This window comes from Acinonyx jubatus, chromosome C2, assembly GCF_027475565.1.
Source record: "Acinonyx jubatus isolate Ajub_Pintada_27869175 chromosome C2, VMU_Ajub_asm_v1.0, whole genome shotgun sequence".
NCBI lineage: Eukaryota > Metazoa > Chordata > Mammalia > Carnivora > Felidae > Acinonyx > Acinonyx jubatus.
This window is the reverse complement of record NC_069384.1, coordinates 130904693-130920489: the sequence shown is the minus strand read 5'-3', so window position 1 is coordinate 130920489 and position 15797 is coordinate 130904693. Positions and strand designations below refer to the sequence as shown.

The 15797-nt window shown below is 36.6% G+C and overlaps 1 protein-coding gene across 12 annotated transcripts in view; it reads left to right on the top strand.

The window, feature by feature from the left end:
* ANKRD28 (ankyrin repeat domain 28) overlaps window positions 1-15797 on the top strand; it is a 191290-nt gene that overhangs the window by 128685 nt on the left and 46808 nt on the right. For all 12 annotated transcript variants that reach the window (XM_053221474.1, XM_053221471.1, XM_053221472.1 and 9 more), the window contains 4 exons: window positions 1779-1979; window positions 3543-3630; window positions 8832-8974; window positions 12256-12468. In XM_053221474.1, coding sequence (XP_053077449.1) covers window positions 1779-1979; window positions 3543-3630; window positions 8832-8974; window positions 12256-12468 — 645 coding nt within the window. The remainder of the gene's footprint in view (window positions 1-1778; window positions 1980-3542; window positions 3631-8831; window positions 8975-12255; window positions 12469-15797) is intronic.

The following is a 15797-nucleotide window of genomic DNA, read 5'->3' as shown; positions in this document are numbered from 1 at the left end:
CTTTCTAGTCAGTCTTGCCTGTCCCCGAGGCAACCACTGTTCTGATTTCTTCCACCATAGAATAATTTTGCTTATTCTAGAGCTTTATAAAAATGGAACCATACAGTATGTACTCTTGTATCTTGACTTCTTTTGTTCAACTTAATACTTTTTTAAGTTTTGTTGTTGTTGGTTGTCTTTTGGTTTTGGGTGTTTGTTTTTTGAGAGCAGGGGAGCAGAAAGAGAGAGAAAGAGAATCTCAAGCAGTCTCTGTGCTGTCAGTGCGGAGCCCAACTCAGGGCTTGATCTCACGAACTGTTGAGATAATGACCTAAGCCAAAACCAAGAGACACTTAACCGACTGAGTCAACCAGGGCCCCCAACTTAATATTTTTGAGAGTCTTCCATATTACGTGAATTGAATGTTCATTCCTTTTATTGCTGAAGAGTATTTCATTATATGGATGTACAATAGTTTATCCATTTTCCTGTTAATGGCTGCTTGCATTTCTGGTTTGTGGCTGTTATGAATAAAACTACTGTGGACATTCTTGGATGGGTCTTTTTAAATTTCTGTTGGGCAGATAACGAGTGGAATTGTGGGGTCTAGAGTAGGCCTATACATATATATACGCACATATACATGTATATGACTGGCTGACTTCCTTAGCAGATTGATAGGTTACTGGGCCTCTCTCTAGCCTTTGTCAGTCCTGTTAATAAGTATTTATGCTGTTTCCCATATTTCAGACAGTTCTGATTACTTTTTATTTGAAAGGCCTTGAAAGCTATGTGTGAATCAGAGATGATAGTATTTTGTTTAGTCTTCCTTGCTACTTATAGTTATTTGATGCTTTCGAGCACTTTTCATGTACTTTTCTTTTTTTTTTTTTTTTTTTTAAGAAAACCAAGGGTCATTATTACTAGACTTAAATAGTTCTACCTGGTAAATGAACTGAGATGATTTCTGTTCTGGGCCTTTTTATTTCATACATAGTTCGTCATTCATCTGCCAAAGATAGGATTATTACTACAAGGAAAAACTTATTGCTAAGTTTAGTTCTGACTATATTGCTTACTGTAGATTGCATACTGGATTCCTTAGTATCTAGCCATGAGGCCAATTTATAGATGTGTTGTGAAGTTTTCCTTGTGTTTCTGGAAGACAAATCCCTTTGGATACTAAGCTCTTAAATTGCCTGTTAACTTTCTCACCAGTTAGCATCACAGCATCTGTTTCTTTATTTACCTGTTGGTCTGTTTCTCTCCAGATCCTAGCGATTTCTCCTTTTATAAAATACAACATGTATATTAATTTGGGAGACAGTATGTTTTAAATTTTTATGTATTTATTGTCAAAGTAATAATTCTCTTTAAAACTATTTAGAGTATAAATTAATTGTATCTTGCCATCTAGAAAAACGAGAACTGATGAATGTTTTTAAAGAATATTTGTTAGTATTTCTTGCACATTTTAATGTTGGTATGCCTTTAATTGGACAACAGAAAAGGGCAATGTTTTATCTCATTGCATTTTATAATGGCTCTGAGTAGTACTGCCTTTAGTTCAGAATATTTTATTTTCGTGAATAAATCCGACTCATTTATAGCAGGTTCTGCCAGACTTTTTATTTCCTTAGGAAATTTTAATTCCTTAATATATATAATTTATATATATAGTATGTAAATTATATATATGATTCCTTAATATATATAATATATGTATATATTATATATATATAATTTCTAAAACTGTTAACTCATTTGTCTTTTGTAACTTTTACCTTCATATGTTTTAGGAAGCAGTGCAGGTACTTTTGAAGCATTCTGCAGATGTCAATGCTCGAGACAAAAATTGGCAAACCCCTTTACACATCGCTGCTGCTAATAAAGCTGTAAAGTGTGCTGAAGCTTTGGTACCTCTTCTAAGTAATGTAAACGTGTCTGATCGAGCGGGGAGGACCGCATTACATCATGCAGCTTTTAGTGGACATGGTGAGGTAGGTAGTGTTCAGTTAGACAGTGATTCTCTCTCCCATCATCCTCTCACTCACCAGTCTAATTATTAATGAACTTGCCCTTTTTAGCCACTCAATCCATGGTAGTAGCAAACAGAAATATCCATCTTGCTCATTTTTGTCTAATTTTGCCTTTAGCAAACCCTCGACTTCTTTTCATGATAAAATTTGTGATACAACATTCTCAAATTTTGAAGTTTACATATCAGATATAGCCCTATACACTTGAATTTCATGGTCAAAGGACAACAGAAGATGAAGGAGAGCACTGCCAGCTAAACACAATGTGAAAAGTATGTTCTGGCATTGTGGGAAAAATAATCCAGAAAGATAGAGCAGTTTCATTTTGCTCCCAGAAAGATAGTAAAAAAGGAAAACAGAGATTAGAAAATATTTTCTTACCATTTATTGTCAATGTTTAGTCAAGAATTCTTTGATAACAGACCATGAAAGGAAATAATTTAAGAAAATTAATATTTAGTTTTCTTTTCTTTGTCTTTTTCTCTTTTTTGAGAGAGAGAGAGAGAGAGTAAGCACAAACAGGGAAGGGGCAGAGAGAGAGGGAGACACAGAATCTGAAGCAGGCTCCAGGCTCCAAGCTGTCAGCACAGAACCCGACGCAGGGCTTGAACTCACGAACCATGAGGTCATGATGTGAGCTGAAGGTGGACACTTAGCTGACTGAGCCACCCAGGCACCCCAGTATTTAGTTATCTTCTACAACAATCATTGCTTCATGTTAGATATTGTCATGGTAAAGAGTAAGGTTTATGTGTACATAAAAGACTTAGTAAAGAAGGGAATACAGAGTAACAAAAAAACCTTTGAGGCCAGCTTGCCCATCCTTCATTTTTGTTGCAGACACAGAAACTCAGAGATAAAGTGACATTCCCAAGATTCCATGCCTGAGTGCTAGTGGCTGCAGTGTTGTTTTCACTGTTCCTCTGTTTTTGCAACATAAAGAATCCTTGCCTTCACTGCAGTTAAGGTCACAAGATACGTCCCCTTTTTTGGAACATGGAATGCCCTTTCCTGTGGGGAAACTTATCATAAATATGGTTAGACAGAATAGAAATCTATGAGGTACTACATCATGAGGTAAGTAGACTACCCAGTGACCTTTGGATCTAACCGTATTATAGATACTACGTTTGTGTTTGAATTAAGTTTAAGACATTTCTGGGATAAGAATGCACTTTACATCTTAACAGCACTTTGGGCTATTAAAAGAAATAAAACCTGTTGTTAAATATTCCACCTTTAGACTTCCCATATTTGTACTTCTTTGTTCATAAAATACCAGGACAGGACACAAAAGGGCATCTTTAAAAGATACTGATGCCTGACTTCAATAACGTGCATTGTAAATCTTTTTTTCATACTTTGTCCTATTATTTATTGAATTATGTTAAAGGGTCTTCACTGTTTAGTCTACAACACAGAAATTCAGTGCCACAGAGATTGAGATGAGTAGTCATCATAAGGGATATTCATGAACAGTTCTTCTTCTGAATTTTGATGAAACTGTGTTTATTCTTATTACAGATGGTCAAACTACTCTTGTCTAGAGGTGCCAATATTAATGCTTTTGACAAGAAAGATAGACGGGCAATTCATTGGGCAGCATATATGGGTATGTATGTTTTAAGTTTCATTTTTTGACATTATGTATTCAGGAAAATTTGTACATTTTAGTTCTTGCATTTGGTATAACATCTGTTTTTAAGGATAGTGAGCAATTACACCATATCTAAATTTGCTGCCCAAGTGGACCCAGCCTGGTAGTGGGGGACATTTCAGGTCCAGTTTTCTTAAAGCTGTTTGAAAATAATTCTGTTTACTTTTAAAGGGAGAGACATCCTAGACCCAAGTCTGGGAAGCATAATCTTAGTTGGTGGTTTACTAGAAGCCCATTCTTATATCCATCCTTGTTTTCATGGGAATATTAAGATAGAAGTTATGAAGATGCTTTAAGAAGCCTATTATTTTGGGCCACTGGGTTGAATAGGCAACATCGTGTTTGATTTCTACAACAGTAATTTCACAGAAAGAAACTAAGGCTTAGAGTGTAGGCTTTTCTGCTGTGACATGTATATGTTCTTGAAAAATCTTGGGATTTGCAAAATTGCACCCTACAACCTGACAGAGCTCGTGGGAAAACAGTCTTGGGGTAAACTACCCAAAACCAGGCAACCAGAGTACTAACAGAAACATTAATTGGTTCTTAAGGTGACTTGGACAGCTAGAGTGCAGGCAGATCTTGAGCCTACCTCAAGATATTTTTAAGTGCACAAAAAGAACAGGCTTGTGGGTGCTAAAACCATGCAGGTGGAAGTAAATCTCTAAGTATGGAGGAAGTACAACCTGACACGAACCTTGCAAGTCCTACAAGGCTAGGGTTGTACCTCTGGGAGGAAGAGCTGGATATAGACATTCATTTTTCAAGTTTCTCAAAACTGAAAGAACTCTTCCTCCCTTTGTAGCGATGGAGCCTCAGAATTTTTTCTCTTCCCTGCCAAAGGTTATAATTCTCCTTCTGCTATTTTGGCTCCTCTGGCTTAAGAAAAATCACATATGGATTGACACCTTATGTGTAATACTAGAGTCATTCCCTGATTTGCCATGCATACTACCTAATTACAAAGACATTTAGCTAGCCACCCTTCTTATAGGCATAGCTTATCTTCAGGACTCCCTGCTCTTGGTTTTGTCTTTTCCTGTTTCTGACATAAAAATAAAAAATTAAAGGAAGCTTTGATGGAAGATTATTAATTTTTAAAACTATATAAAATTGTAAAATATGACATTGGAAGAAAATAAATGAGCTCAAACCAGTTGTGTAGATAACCCCAAGGTCCAGCATTTTTTGCCTGTAGTAGAAAAAACCAAAAGCAGCAGAATCCATAATGAATTGCAAGTCTGACCTTTAGTGTAAGTATAAGGAATGATCAAAAATGAAGGTTCTTGAAGGTTAATATCCTTGTCAGATGTCCCTGTTTTGAAAGCCAGATGCTGAACATTTGGGCTTCTGGTATTTCTCTCACACCAGAGATTCATGCCTCTAGTTATATCATGGGCAATTTTCTTCTGTAACTTGAAAGTAAAACATCCAGAAGCCCGTCTCCTGTAGCATCCGGAAGTCCCTTCCTCACAGCCTGTATATTTTTCATATTTTAAATCTTGGGGACTTTTCTGAATATTCTTCTGTAGCTTATCCTTCCAGATAGTTTTAGAGCATCTATTCTGAATGATTTGGTACACCTTATGTTAAAGGGTTTAAACATGAAGCAGAATTCATCAGGCCTCTTACCTCCAAAGAATTAAGACTTAACTAAGCAGTTGTTTTCATGAAATTGAAGGCCAGCAGATTTTGTGGGTTGCCTCTAATTGAGCTCCCAGAATAGCTGGGTGTGTATATCTCAGGAGCCCTCCTTTGATAGCTTTGTTTTCTTTGTGCACTGAATGTCACTTTTCAGGCCAGTTGTGGATTAAAAAAGGTATTCTGTGTTTCTTGGGCCTCATTTAATTTTTGAGCATAGACATTCAGGGATTTATAATTCTCCTTTCCCTATCTCTTTCAGCATGGAAGAAGAAGAGTGTTGACACATAGTTTCTAAAACTGTTCAGCTGTTCTAAGCATTCAGGATTAAAGAGAGCTAAACATGTAGACAAGCCCGGTGTCCAGGTCTTTGGCCCTACTAGGGTTATATTCAGAGAATCTGTCAGTATTTGTGAAAGAGACATTAAAATTACATGTAGTCTTCTTATAATTTATTTCTCACAAACTTCTTATTTGCCCTGGACTTCTATCCCCTGGTTGAAGTTCCCCTTACTCTTCTCTTAGACTCTACCATTTATCCCTATGCTGTTACTGAATTATGTGTCAGTGTTTGGCAGCGGTATCTCTATCCCTGAAGAGTTCATCATATCCCCCTCCCTACCCTATGTTCACTCTGACTGTGAACCTCCATTGATATCCCTTTTATACACTCATCTTTTCTGTTGCTTTCAGTACTTTTAGCAATATTCAGCCAAGTTCTACCTCAAATCACCTTACCATGATGACTTTGACATAGAAAGTACTGAATAAATATTAATTACCTTGATTAGCAACTCATTCCCGAATTTCTTCTTAAAGCAGTGCATAATTTGAATGAATATGAAATAGTATTTTTTTTCTCCTTCCTTTCCTTTTCATAAAGACTTACAAATTCTGATCACAGTTCATTTTCCTTATTTTTACACAGTCATGAACAAAAGAAAAATTCAGGGAATTTTTCAAGTAAAATCATGTATACTATACATGTCCAAAGAATGCCATTTTCTAAAACTACACCTAGACAAATTACATGAAATCTAGTCTTCCTGGTAGCATAAGTCTATAAATTGACAGGGAGGACACGTACTTGTTCTGGCCAGGGCCACAATGTAGGTAGAACAAATATCATTTATTTCGTTCTGGAACTTTATTCCCTTTTTTCTTTTAAATAAGTCACCCTCAAACTGGCTGTGGAGAGGCCCCTTTTTTCATATTTTCAGTGGCTCAGTTAAAGGAATTTATCCATATTTCTGAAATGTGCTTAAATAAGTATTTGTCAGTTTTAAAATTGTAAATTTGCCTATGCGTAGCCCCTTTTCAAGTTTTATTGATGTTAGGAGAAGTTCATACTTCCTGGCACCTACTAGTTTATATGTACAATTAATACGTTCTGTGCCATTTATATGAATGATGTTTTGGTTTTGAAGTTTTTCTAGTATGTTAGTATTATGAGCCTTTTAGTCTTAAACATCAAGAGAACTTTGTTTCTTTTTGGTGTATTAGTGAATAATATGCATTTGCCCAGTTGAAAAGCTATGTTTATGTGTGAGGCTTCTAGGTACTGATTTTCACACGTTACAATAAATGCAAGTAGCTATCTTTCTAGAGCCATAGATCAAAAGGTAATGTGTAGTGAGTGATCTTTGGGCCAGGTGATACTCTTATGTGATAATTACATTTGATTTGGCACCTAATGATTTGATAGATATTCCTTTGGTTTTTTTCCTAAAAATATGGTAGAGATTTCTTATTGAGATGGGGCAAAAATAGCTGAAAGTATCCACTTTAGTTGGTAATTTACATATAAACAATTAAATCTACTTGATTCTTTGTGCATCTTATAACCTGGCCTAATTTTGTCAAGGAAGAGGGGCCTATGTTTGAAAGCCTCATTTTTATAGTTATTAACTTTACATATTCATTCCCTATGAAGGGATATAAAAAAATGGTGTCATGAACAATTTATTTAACAAATATTTGAGTGCCTATATGTTTATAACACTGTTCTCAGCCCTGTGGAATATACCTTTGCCTTTGAAAATATATATTTGGGAAGCTAATACATAAAAGTAATTAGAGGCAATTAAATAAATAATGATTCAAGTTTAAGAACCATCAGAAGGTATTATATACTTATTAGATAGTATTTACAGGTATGTAGTGCTTTTGGCTTATAAGGCTTCTAGGGAAGAGAGATAACGGGGTTGATCAGGGAAGATGGGAACTGATGTGGGCCTTCAAGGGTTAGTAACAATCCTTGGAAAGAGACATCCAAGCAGAACATTCCATGCAATGAAGGAATCCCATGAACAAAGGCACAAGGATGGGAAGCATTATGGGAGGAGGAAAAAGCACTGTATAATCTAGCCTGATAAAGACCAAGGAGATATAAAAAGAGAATAGTGGTTCTCCTTCTTTCTGGACACATGTCCCCCTTCCTGGCCTCCTTGTATGGTATGGTGGGGCCTGGTACTAGTTCTGACTAGTGAATTGATAGCAGCATCACCTCTGGACCAGAGCAGTTAATTGCTGATTCAAGATAGATTCTGCAGTCTATTCCTCCTTTTGGTACTGGCTGGCCACATGCAAGGTGGTGTCAGCTATATGAACCTGGGTCCTTGAGTGACTGAGCAGAGCCCTCTGGGCAAGCAATCATGGTGATGATGAGAAATAAAACACCACTGAGATTTGGGAACTGATTTTTAACCACAGCACACATAACCTAGCCTATCCTAATTGATACAAAGGTAAATAACAAACTAAGTTGATTAAAGACATCTGGTGGAAGTAATAGGGGAGAAGAAGTCTTTAACCACATGTTCTAAAGAGTAACATTTTAAAGAAACCTAAGCCCACGTCACTCCCAGATTTTCAAGTATAAGATTCCACTAAGGCAGAGAAACATAAACTTACGTGTTATATCAGACATAAAAAGCTAACTTCAAAACTTGAATGTGTTGGGGTGCCTGGGTGGCTTAGTTGGTTAAGTGTCCGACTTCGGTTCAGGTTATGATCTCATGATTCGTGGGTTTTAGCCCCACATCAGGCTCTGTGCTGACAGCTTGGAGCCTGGAGCCTGCTTTGGATTCTGTGTCTCCCTATCTCTGCCTCTCGCCCGCTTGCGCTAGCTCGCTCTTTCTCTCTCTCGCACGCACACACACACACACACACACACACACACAAAAGTAAATAACATTTAAAAAAAAAACAAAACTCGAATGTGTTAAAACAACCTTGAAATCAAGATCTAGACAAACGGAGGGTTATAGATTGTAAGGTTGTCACCGGATAAAATACTAAATACAGTAGTTTTCAATTACTTACCGCTGTCAAGATTTATTGAAATTATCTGAATACTTCTTTTTCTTCCATCCTTTCTCTGGTTATAACTTGATTTATTGGTGACTTATTTATTAATTTGCATTTTTACGTTTTTTTAAAAGATACCCACGATTATGTTTCATATTTTCCATATGCTCCTCTGCTTTTATTTTTTCTCTTAAACACATTTTCAGGTCACATCGAAGTAGTGAAATTACTTGTGGCACATGGAGCTGAAGTGACATGCAAGGATAAGAAGTCTTATACACCTCTTCATGCAGCAGCCTCTAGTGGAATGATCAGCGTGGTCAAGTACCTTCTGGATCTTGGAGTTGATGTAGGTATATAGATTGGGCAGTATAAATGAAGGAGGCATTTTATATGTTTATGATTACCTCGTTGGCAGAATTTATTTCAAACTTAAAAGATAATTTTATACAATAATATTTGTCTTTTAATTAGATATTTATAGTTCTTTACATAATAATAGTGCACTAATATCTGATCATGTAATTAGTCAAAGTATATTAAGAGGTAAAGTACATTCCAAAGGGGAATGGACGATGCAGGTTTTTCTGCTTCATATTTCAAGCCCTGTAGCTCCATTTTAGCCATGGAAATGAGCAGATCAGACACACTGGATTATTTTTCCTAAATGGCTGGGTTTCTACTGTTAGTCTTACTTGCTTAGTAGTTAGTCTAGTATTCCCATTAAATGACTGTAGCAGTTCACATTACAAAATAATGGCAAGAGCTAGGCAGGAAAACTCAAGGCTTCTTACCCATCAACTATAAGTGTTCCTTACTGTATAAATCTGGTTAGGAGGGTTGTTGCTTTATCAGAATGTATTTGATTTCTGAATTGAGATAGCTAAGAATGCCTGTCACTTTCACAGGCCATCCTTTAAGCACTTGTGCTTATATACCTCTCTTAGTATATTTATTTTAGGTACAGTTTTGACAAACTCATCTGATTGTTCAAAATAGATTAAAAAGAGCAAATTAGAAGGGAGCACCTGGGTGGCTCAGTTGGTTGAGCATCTGACTTTGGGTCATGTCATGATCTCACGTTTTGTGAATTCAAGCCCCATGTCGGGCTTGTTGCTGTTATTGTGGAGCCTGCTTCAGATCCTCTGTCCCCAGCCTCTCTCTGCCCCTCCCCTGTTCAAGCTCTTTCTCTCTTGAAAATAATTTTTCAAGAGAGGAGGGTTAGGCTCTGCCAGAGGGAGGTGTTTTATTTTTTTTATTATTTTTAGTTTCACATAAAATTTATTTTTTTTAATATTGTATATAATTTATTGTCAAATTGGTTTCCATACAACACCCAGTGCTCATCCCAACAGGTGCCCTCCTCAATGCCCATCACCCACTTTCCCCTCTCCCCCATCAACCCTCACTTTGTTCTCAGTATTTAAGAGGGTCTTATGGTTTGCCTCAGAGGGAGGTGTTTTTAGATCAATTATAAAAACAATAAAATGTAAATGGTAGTCTGGTTGGACAAAGAATGCAAGGCAGAATTGTGGAGCTGAATAGACTCAATTTAAGGATTATATGAAACACTGCCTGAAGCAAGCAAATAGTTACTAAATGTGTCAGGATTGTGAGAAGTTGCAAAAATCCTAATGTTGTTAAGTAGGGTCGTGTAGAGTATGAACAGATAGAAGTTTTATTTCAGCTCAGCAATTCTGTAGCTCTGTTTCACATCCATTCTAGTGCAGTTTTTAAAATTTCTTTTATTGACAGTAAAATAACATTTGTAAACCATGGTGACAGAGCATTCTTCAAAATAAGTGGTCAGACTTAGAGCTGTTTAGTGACATGTGGCCTCCAATTGCATAATTTATTAGCTTCCCAGGGCTGCCATAACAATTTACCATAAAGTAAGGGACTTAAAACAACAGATTCAATCTCTCAAAGTTCTGGAGACTGAGGGGAATCTATTCCATGTGTCTTAGCTTTTGGTGATGAAATCTAGGTACTTTGACCAAAGTTAAGTGTTCCTTTTTCACTTCCTTCAGTTTCTGTTCCCAGAGATATCAGAAAAGAAAATGTAAAATAGAGTTGTGGTAAGTTGGGGCCAACTTCAAAGTTAGAGGGCACAGTCTGCACACAAGACCACCCTTACTTCCAACCAACTACAAGTTTGGAGTGTTGCCCAGAACTACCTTCGGGTTTGATAATTCACTAGGATTCAAAAAATTTACTGAAAACTATTATATCCATGGTTTATTACACAAAAAGATAAAAATTAAGATCAGCCAAAGGAACAGACACATAGGGCTGGGCCCAGGAGTATTCTAAACACAAAGCTTCAATTGTTCTCTCCTGATGAAGTTAGGACTCCCTACTCTCCTAGCATCAATATATGAGAATATGCTCATGGTATTTGCCAACCAGGAAAGCTCACCGTAGCTTTGTTTTCAGAGATTTTATTGGGGCTCCATTACATAAGTGTGATTGGTTGATTGATCAATTACCCACATGGTTGATTTCAGTCTCCAAGTCCACTGATAACAGAGAGCGCCAAAGCTCCCCCTTCTCCTCAAATGACACAGTTGGTTTATGTGGCATGGTCAGATCCTGCCCTTACACTATTGACTGTGGCCAAGCCTATTCTAAGATCCAGTGTAGCCAGCTCCCACCCTAAATAAAGGACCCTTCTATCAAGTATGCCATAGATTACCTCCCAGAAGACAAGGGCAAAGGCCAGATATCTCTTTGGACAAAGGTCTGGTTCTTTACACAAAAGCCATATAGAGGCACCTGGGTGGCTCAGTTGGTTGAGCATCCAACTCTTGATTTCAGCTCAAGTCATGATCCCAGGGTCATGGGATTAAGCCTCCATCAGGCTCTGGGCTGAGTGTGGAGCCTGCTTAAGATTCTTACTCTCTCCCTCTGCCCTTCTCCCCCACTCACATGCTTTCTATCTCACATGCTTTCTGTCTCTAAAAAACAAAAAAAATGAAAAAAAAACTATAAAGCATTCACCTATTTTATTAGAAACAAAATGAAAAAGAAACTTGAGCTGCAAGAATTACTTCTCAACATTGAGCATATTCGTTTGAACACATTCATTTTATTACAGCGTCAACATGTAAGGCTGGAAAATATCTATACTCCAACTTTGTTGCAAAAATGAAGTAGAAAAAGATGCCACTCATTGTTTAAAATCTTAATCTTCATTAACAACTTCAAGTGAAAAGATTGAAAATATGCATGTTATTCAGTATATCTCAGAATTTTCAGTTTGCATTAATTTGTCATGATTCTTAGATTTAACTCTTACAACTGTACCTTACTTTGAAAGCTTTTAGAAATACGTTTAGTTTTCGTTTTCCTAAAATCTCTCTCTCGAAATCATTGAATTTTGTCATGAAATAGACATTGTATGTATAAATTATATTCCTTGAATGTACAAAATCTATTTCACACCAAAATGCTTTTGTGAATATTCATTATTTTAAAAGAACTTTATGATTATTAACCTTATCTGTGTATTTATCCTTGTTTCTCACTTTAATAATTTGATTGCAACCACAACAGTGCTAAAATAACCTTCATTCTTGAAGGAAGAAGCAAGACTGCTTCATAACATTGAGATTTTTTTTCTTCCAATAGATGAATGAACCAAATGCCTATGGAAATACACCTCTTCATGTAGCCTGCTATAATGGACAAGATGTTGTAGTGAATGAACTTATAGACTGTGGTGCTAATGTAAATCAAAAGAATGAAAAAGGATTTACTCCTTTGCACTTTGCTGCTGCATCAACACATGGAGCGTTGTGTTTAGAGCTTCTAGTAGGCAATGGGGCTGATGTCAATATGAAGGTATGAAATAAAATCAGAATCCATACTATAGTATTTAGGAGTTGGGTGTTTAAAACAATATCGATAACAAATACCATTCAGCAATACAAAGGAACAAAATACTGATAGACAAAAGATCACAGGTGAATCTTAAAAATATTATGCTGAGTCGGAGCGCCTGGGTGGCTCAGTTGGTTGAGCGTCTGACTTCGCCTCAGATCATGATCTCACGGTTTGTGAGTTCCAGCCCCACATCAGACTCTGTGCTGACAGCTCAGAGCCTGGAGCCTGCTTAGGATTCGTCTCCCTCTCTCTCTGCCCCTCCCCTGCTCATGCTCTGTTTCTCTCTCTCTGTCAAAAATAAATAAACATTAAAAAAAATATTATGCTGAGTCAAAGCCTTACACAAGACTATACATATTATTCCCATTTATATGAAGTTCTAGAACAGATGAAATTCCATCTATATTGGGTTCCAGATTCTGTAGTGGAAATAAAACAGTTGCCCCTGTGAGGAGGGATTGATGAAAAAGGGACACAGAAGAACTTTCTGGGTTGATGATAATATTCTATATTTTGACAGGCTTTATATTATATAAATAAGCATTTGTCAAAACTCATGAAATAATACATTTAAGATTTATGTGCTTCATTGCTTATAAATTTTCCCTTAGGAGGTAACACACCAATATGATGTTGAACCCTAATTAATGATATGCATACCAACCTATTTAGACATATCTGTGACTTTTGAAAAACATTAAATAATTGGGTGGATGGCAGGGTGGACACGCTGGTATATGATGATGCGCTTACAGTAGAATATTAGTGATAGAATTTAGGTGCTATGTATATGGGTGTTTACAGTAATCTTTCAACATTTCTGTTTTCAATTTTTTTTTCAATTTTATAAAAATTGAAAGACCAGTATCAATGTGTTACATGTAAGGAATAGCTGGTTTTTTGTTTTTTGGTTACAGTTACTTTTAGGAATGAGCATTTGAATTTTGAAATACGTGAGAATTCTGGAGCCCCGATAAATGTACTGTCAGTATATAATTCTATGAGAAGCCACATGCAGCCACAGTTTTGAACATCACTACTTTATAATGTGTAATCATCATTTTGATTTTTCCAAGATATTCTCATTGATTCTGTGTTAATTCATCAGTTCATTATTTGAGTATTTGCCAGTCCATATCTTGTGTTATGAAGAAAAGAAAAGCACAAAAAAAAATTGAACTGTTTCAGATTAGTGAAAACATTGAACCTTAAAATGTGTTTTTCAGAACTTTAATTTCTTAAGATTTCATCTTTTGTGGGTATGATGAGCCAGTATCCTTCAGACTGGTAGAGAAAAGAATCCATTTTCTTATGTCTCTTAACTTTAGATAAGCCTTTAGTGATGCCACTGACTTCCTGTCTGACAGCTGCAATAGCAGCAAGTCCATATATAATTAGGTCTTTGCTCTATAAATTACCCTCTCAGCTACAGGACAGAATTTATGCGTACTATACTTAAGGAAGGAAAGGATATGATATAAGGTATCATAAAGAACTCCTGTTATATATATGCTTAGGTTTATTTTTTTATTTTTATTTTTTAAATGTTTATTTTTCTATTTTTGAGAGAGAGCAAGCAGGGGAGGGGCCTGGAAAGAGGGAGAGAGAGAATCCCAAGCAGGCTCTGTGCTGTCAGCACAGAGCCGGACATGGGGCTCAAACTCATGAACCTGGAGATCGTGGCCTGAGCCCAAGTCAAGAGTCAGATGCTTAACCGACTGAGCCACCCAGGCGCCCCCTATATGTTTAAATTTAAAATACCTGATATATGTTTCAAGTTTTCAGTTCTCAGTCATATTACATACTAAAGTTTTTTTTAATCATCTAAAAAATTGCTAAAAATTTTTGATAATAAATTTGAACTCCTTGTTTTGGTTTGAAGAACTCCTGCTGTTTGGATAATTGGGGACCAGAACAATATTTAAACATTTGTGAAGGAAAAATTTGTTAATTGTTTCCTCAAAAGCCTAGTAATATTTTTTAATACAGATTAGGTCTTAACATTCCTCAAAAGATCACAACTGATTTTTTTTTTAATTTTTTTAATGTTTGTTTATTTTTGAGAGAGAGCGCGCGCACACGTGCTTGCGCACAAGTGGGGGAGGGGCAGAGAGAGAGGGAGACACAGAATCCGAAGCAGGCTCCAGGCTCTGAGCTGTCAGCACAGAGCCCGAAGTGGGGCTCAAACTCATGAACTGTGAGATCATGACCTCGAGCCTAAGTCGGATGCTTAACTGACTGAGCCACCCAGGCGCCCCACAACCAAATATTTTTAGTCTCTGTGAGATCTGTTTATGATCAAGTGACTATAGTTGAATTATCTTTTGTGTGTGAAATGTTAAGGATCATGGCTTACCTATATCATTAGCTGTGACACATGTTTTAGTTTCTGTTGTGCTGTCTTTAAGGGGTAAAAATTAGGCTTTTTATTTATACAATGCCATTTAGACATGAATATTGAATATAATTTGATGATAGATCACTTGATTCATATGTCATTGCCTATGTAGCTGACTCTTGTTTTAACTCTATTTGTGATTTGTTTTAACTCTGTTTTCTTTTGAAATATAGAAATGAGAATTGGTCCTACATGAGGCTCACTTACAGTGTAATGCTTAGACCAATGGTCCTATTTGAAGCTACCTCTTTATTGATTTAGAAAAAAACCAATGGTGGATTTTATACACCACAAGGGAATTTTTTAGCAAAGCAATTGAGATGTGGTGGTTAAGTAGATTTTAAGGCAACAACCTATGATGTTGGTTTAGAAATAGATTTCATAGGGGCACCTGGGTGGCTCAGTCAGTTCAGTATCTGACTCTTGGTTTTGGCTCAGGTCATGATCTCACGGTTCATGTGATCAAACCCGCATGGGGCTGCACACTGACAGCACAGAGCCTGCTTGGGATTCCCTCTCTCCCTCTCTCTGTCCCTCCCCCCCAAAATAAATAAAAGTTAAAAAAGATAAAAAGAAATAGATTTCATAAAAGTTGCCTTAATCTTGCCTAGGGATGTACGACATCCCATTTAAATGCAATTGTGCAGCTATCTTCTAGCTAAGTTCCATTGGAACACAATTCCCATGTTGTTAATGACTTCTAAGGTACCTTCCAGATCTGAAATTATATAAAAATTATTGATAGCTATGTGCTTTCAACCAATAAGAATGTATATTCATTCAAGAATATATCTTCATTCCAGACACCTGTGTTTCCTATCATTGCCAAATATAGTGCCTGTCAAATTGTTGCTTGATTAAGAAGCTAATAAGGCTTTGACACTTGCCT